The sequence below is a fragment of the Gymnoscopelus braueri genome (genome assembly GCF_963280865.1).
Source record: "Gymnoscopelus braueri genome assembly, chromosome: 7".
Lineage (NCBI taxonomy): Eukaryota > Metazoa > Chordata > Actinopteri > Myctophiformes > Myctophidae > Gymnoscopelus > Gymnoscopelus braueri.
The window spans coordinates 18,284,123-18,290,063 of NC_137608.1; the positions used below are offsets into that span (position 1 = coordinate 18,284,123).

A 5,941-nucleotide genomic window follows, 5' to 3' on the forward strand; every position below is an offset into this window, starting at 1 on the left:
TCTTATTCTTTAGTTCTTTCTCTCGTGGAGGTACTGGCAGTTTGACCCATCCAACCTCCAGCAAAAATCCCTAGCACGGATCCCACCACCCCGATGAGGGGAGGACAACAATGTGCAGCGAGGGGAGCCCCACGCTCCTGCAGCCCCTCACCACGGACTGGAGATGTCAAAAACCTCGACCCACGCTACAGGACACAAGTCATAAGCCCAATGCTATGGGTCGGGGCGGCGCCACTCCACGGCGGAACCGACAGAAGCCACAGGGCACCCCGCCACCCCAATCCTCCCACATCCGAACAGTGAGACGGGCCAAAGATCTGTGGGGTCCCCGTATGCGTGTGCGCAAATAAGGGTGGGGTCATGTCACTTATTACTTCATCAAAGAAGCCTAAATAAATATCTTGAACCGGTCTGAATCAATTACTCTCTTCCATAAAGTCCAAAAAGGGGGACCATACCTCCAAAAACACCTCTGCCTTTTCCTGCATTTCATATTTAAGCCTCTCCAGAGGTAACAGAGAATTTATTTGGGCCATCCACATATGTTCATTTGGAATATTATCAGTCTTCCATAAAATTAAAATACATTTCTTTGCCAAATATCTAAACAAATCAAACAGTTTCCTATGTGGAGAGCTCATGATTACGTTTAAGTCAACTCCAGGTACAAAAGAGGAGATTTCCTCAGTTTGAACTTAAAAATGATTTCGATAAGTGTATGGATTGTTTGATGTAATTTGTATCAAAAAGTATTTTGATACAAATTTCAAATATTGGGTCAAAAAATGAATGACAAAACAAATACTAAATACTGGTCTGAAAAATGTATTTGAGATACAAATACGTATTTTGAAAATACATTTTATAAAAAAATATGCAATTATTAGTCAATTCATAGATTGATTGCAATAAATTGATCCTACAAGCAGTGTTTTTCATGGAGCAGGCAGCCAAAATGTTTACCACTGTGTGTGAGAGTGCAGGCCAGAGTGACCTTGTTATCTTTGAAAGCTACAAGAATATGGCATGAAACTGAATGCACAGTTTTACATAGAGCTGCCTCTATGCCTGTACGTCACAGACACCAGGATACTGAACAGGATACTGAACAGGATACTGACACCAGGATACTGACCATGATACCGACCATGTGTAATGACATTCTTGGATGCCGGTGCAGGTTTCAAGAGTTTTAATGAAGTCCAAGCAAAGGTACAAAGTCGAAAGGCAAAAAACATTGTCAAAGGAAAAGTATAGTTCAGCAACAAACAAGACTAAATTAAGCTGTACACGGATGGGACAGTGTGATGTGGCAAGAGTCCCATCCGTGTGGAAGAGAGGGGTATTTATAGGAGTGAACTAATAATGAGGGACAGGTGAGACTGAGAGTAGTCAATAGGTCAATAGACTAGGATACAGTGACCAGGATACTGACCCCTACTGACACCAGGATACTGACCAGGATACTGACACATAGCATCACAAATAATCAAATATTAGGCTTGTTGTCTGACCATTTTTGGGTTATGCAGTATTGTAATTATCACAAAAGTTAACTATCTTGCATAAGGAAATTTCCACGAGGCTTCATTGTGAGGATGGTATAAGCCAACCATTTTTTCTTCTCAGCCAAATACAAATTTCTAAATAAGAAAAAGTATTTAAAATACATGTATTTAAAATACATGTATTTAAAATACATGTATTTAAAATACTGCCAGTCTCTGAACATGAGGAGGATGGTACCAGCATGATAAGGAGGAAGAGATGGAGATTGAAGAGATAAACAGGTAATAACGATGATGATGATCAGTCGTAATGGTGTACCAACAGAGAAGATTACATGAGAGAACTCGTTGATAACGAGTCCATATTGTTTTGTGCTTTCTTTTTTTGCCTGAAATAAAATAAAGACTAGTTTGAACCTAAGTAATAAACATTTACTGAATTCCTTATGTCAGTGTTTTGGGGGAAATGTGTTTAATTGTCTCTGTATGTCTAAACTGCAATTTGTTATGCTATTTTAATGAGGAATTAGTAATTTCACATTGTCTTCTACTTTTGGCCTTGTTTTTGCAAAAACTCTAATATTTTTAATAACAGATTATCATTTACAATAATAACTTCTAATTGTTCTTGTTCTTGTTCTAGGCTCTAGTATTTTGTGAAAATAGAAATATAGATCTGAACATTATGGGCAACAAGAAGAAATCTTAACTGGGGTCCTAAAAAACAGGTTTACCAAAAAAAATAAGCCATTTACGGGAACCTATTTCCCCTACTAGACTACTATACAAAGAACTTGCATACTCATTAGCAATTAAATAAATTGAAGGAAGTTTAGTAACTGTGCTGTAGTTGTGTTGTTTATTGATGATCTCCTACTACAGGACTACACATATAGGAATTACAGAATGTATTTAGTTATTGAGATTTGATGCAATCCATGGGATAAACATGGTGAGGAAATTACATATGATAAATAAATATATTCATAAATATCTGGTAACAATGGTGCATAAATAAATAAATAAATAGCAAATAACTTTCTGAAATAATAATAAATACAGTGAAATATCACTCAGTACAATAAATATGTCAATGCTCATAGAACAATAAACAATGAAGACACCTTGTGGTGAACTTTGACAAAGTCAATACACCAGTGTTAACTTGCTGTACTCAGTACATACACATTATTTTAAAGTTATTTTCTCATAGACATTGCCAGAGGTTCTCTCCAGCAACGTTCAACAGGGGTGCCCAAACCATGGTGTATCAAGGTCCAGAATCTTGCGCAGGTTTGAAATGGGTGGTGGTGGGATACAAATTATATTAAAGAAGATGGTATTAAAACTGAATGAAATACAACATATTTTACACTTGTTACAATGGGCCTTTTTCCCTTCTTCTGAGTTTGGGCATCCCTGTTTTAAATGTTCAGAGACAATCCTTCTATCTCTGACGCTCGACGGTGAAGGTTTGGTAGCGGCCAGAGCTCTCTTGGCACATGTCCACCGGCATGCTGTTCTGCTCGGCCGTGCTGATGTACCAGTCAGGGAATTGAGCGGACATGAGGGTAGTGGCATCTCGCCCTGAGTCCCGTCTGAAGAAGAGAAAGCGCACCATGTCGCTGTTCCTGTTTATTCTCCTCAGCTGTTCCTTATCCTCCAGCTCCTGTGTGGTAAGGAAGAAACCAAAGTCAATCAGTGGCTTCATTCTCATAACAGAGACGAGTTCTTTTGGTGGTGAATGTACTGTAAATAAATCAGTAGACTACTCTGGTCATCCAGAACCATAACTGAGAACAGTGTTTTTACGGGGCTGTATATTACCTCCAGCTGCAGGGTTGGCTTGCCATCATCCATTGCGCAGGAAAGGTAGAAGTTTGTGCCCTTGATGCCCAGGGTCACAGGGCGGGCATTGGTACTGGGCGCCGGGTCGATGTAGTTGGACATGTTCAGATATGCTGATAAAAGAACAGAGAGAAAAGTCAATCTAAACCTTTAGGGAAACTATAAGATCCTTGTTAGTCAACATCAGTTTAAAAAATCTTGTTCACTATTCTGGACACACATGAAGCTTACCTATGTGATTGGTGTTCCCACCCTGCAGCATCACAGCATGGAGCTCCATTGCTTCTTCCACCAGCACCAAATCTCTCTTCTTGCGGTCTGTCACCCTGCACTGGTGCTCTCTTGTCTGGGTGAAGGCACCCCCCATCGGCTCTGAAGTCAACTCCACCACAATTTGTTCTGATGGGGTGAGACATTTGTTCAGTTATGGAAAAAAGGAAAAAAATCTCTTCACATGGATGTGTAACAGTCTGTAATGGCTAGCTCTCTCTTCTTTGTGATTGCATGCTCGGGGGGGGGGGGGGGGGGGGGTTACATTAATGCTGGGGACACAAGAAGCCTGAACAGGCTGGTCAGGAAAGCTGGCTCCATTGTGGGGACTACCCTGGAGGAGGTAATGAAGGTGCGTGCAGCGAGGAAGCTGGATGCTATTATGGACAATCACTTGGAGATTGTGGGAAGGCTCAGCACCACGGGGAATGTTAGGCCTATTCATTCTCCCCCCGGGGACTGAGACTGTCCTTAGTGACGTTAGCTATTAGCTATGAATATGTACTGTAGGTACTGTACGCTCAGGACTAATTGCTCGCTAACAAGCAGTCAATTTCAATAACTTGAATATGATGTCTCTGCATCAAGCTGTATCTATTGTACTTTTGTTTCTCCTTGTCCTGTAACCTGTTCTTAACTGCTGTACTGTCTTTGGCACCTGAATTTCCCCCGCGGGATCTATAAAGGTCTTTGTCTTTCTCTCTTATCAACAGAAATGGGACATGTCTGTGGTATCATGAAGATCCTACCAGATAAAATTACTAGACAGTTATCTGGCCCGACTTCCGGTGACACAAGCATGCCTCATTTCTGTGGTCTGTGTTTCTCCTAAAGTGTTGCTACACTTTAAGGACCACATAAAACTATAAGCGCGATTTGTCCTGATGGTGAACCCAGATACGGTCTCCCTGTACACAGACAAGCCCTTAATGAGGTTACTTGAATCACTGTTCAATACATTTGTCACACTGAAAATGATTAGTATTATAGAGCAAACTGAGTCAGGGGCAAGGCTTTACAACTTTCTGAAATTAGATGTTATTAAAACGCTTAAAGAATACACCTTTGGAGCCACAATCAATCTCACTCCCACCGCAGGAAACCAAAGGATTAGGAAGCTAATATGTGACATCATTCCAGTGTAAAACCTGAAACTATTTCAATGACATGGGACAGCGACAGAGTAAACATTTCACACTTGACAACCCAGAACAGGGTCCTAATAACCAGAAAATTATACAAGGCGCGTTCCCCATCATCTTTTCTGTAAAACTGCATATCAGTGTGACATAACAGATTTGGGTCAGGACAAAATCCTCATGTCTGCCTATATATGACACAGTCTATAATGTTTGACATTATTACCCAAGGATTTAAAAAAGTAGAAGCTGAAATTCAATGCTTTTCTCCCTTTCAGGAAATACAAAACTTGCGCTAAATCCTTAAAGGTCATGATGAAAGTTGACATGAAGAGACCACATCCTTGTGGCTTTGTGTGTGTGTGTGTGTGTGTGTGTGTGTGTGTGTGTGTGTGTGTGTGTGTGTGTGTGTGTGTGTGTGTGTGTGTGTGTGTGTGTGTGTGTGTGTGTGTGTGTGTGTGTGTGTGTGTGTGTGTGTGTGTGTGTGTGTGTATGTGTGTGTGTGTGTGTGTGTGTGTGTGTGTGTGTGTGTGTGTGTGTGTGTGTGTGTGTGTGTGCCCATGCCTGCCTACCTTCTATGACACTCTCCACTATCATGTTGAGCAGGTCCTCATCTCTGAACTCAGTGCTGCAGGAGAACTCTGACTTGCTGGCCTTTAGCCTCTCCATGGCGACAACAAGGTTGACAACGCGCCTCATGGTCAGAGGATGCTGGGATATTTCCAAGTCCAGGCCCTGGGGCATCTTGGCACTCCACTGAGATTCAAATTCCATGTCTTCTGAGTGGGGAGATCTGTGAACAATAAAATAAGACAGTGATTCTCAACCTTTGTCATTTGAAGGACCCCCAGTTTGATATAGGCTACAGTAGTTTTTTTTTGTGACTCAATATACACTAAATCCTCAGAGTTAATTTAACTCTGAGAGTGAACAAATGAAACCAAATTGGACTGTAAGGGTTCATTTGGTTCCATTTGTCTGACTGAGACCGTTCACCCTCAATTTATGACTACTGCAGTTCTACACAGTTCTACTTCTACACTCAAGATTAGAGTGTAGAATACTACAAGTAAGTTTCAAAATGTAACCAGCACTGCATGAGAGAAAGACTATTTTTACCTGAGTTGTTAGATAGTAGTATGAAGACACTGATGTGCTGCTAGTAGTCCTTGTAAC

General features: G+C 41.0%; 1 protein-coding gene across 2 annotated transcripts; it reads right to left on the reverse strand.

Annotated features, from left to right (window-relative positions):
• Positions 1 to 2,395: 2,395 nt before the first annotated feature.
• On the reverse strand, positions 2,396 to 5,941 carry LOC308088380 (interleukin-1 beta-like). Of its 2 annotated transcripts, none has more exons than XM_080432813.1 (5): positions 5,885 to 5,941; positions 5,338 to 5,558; positions 3,588 to 3,755; positions 3,336 to 3,469; positions 2,396 to 3,174 (listed from the first exon to the last, which is right to left on the reverse strand). In XM_080432813.1, exons 2-5 carry the CDS (start codon positions 5,537 to 5,539, stop codon positions 2,956 to 2,958), a joined length of 723 nt encoding a protein of 240 aa, XP_080288939.1. In that variant the 5' UTR covers positions 5,540 to 5,558; positions 5,885 to 5,941; the 3' UTR covers positions 2,396 to 2,955. The 2 variants fall into 2 exon arrangements, with proteins under 2 accessions (XP_080288939.1, XP_080288938.1); XM_080432812.1 differs by having other exon boundaries at positions 2,396 to 3,177.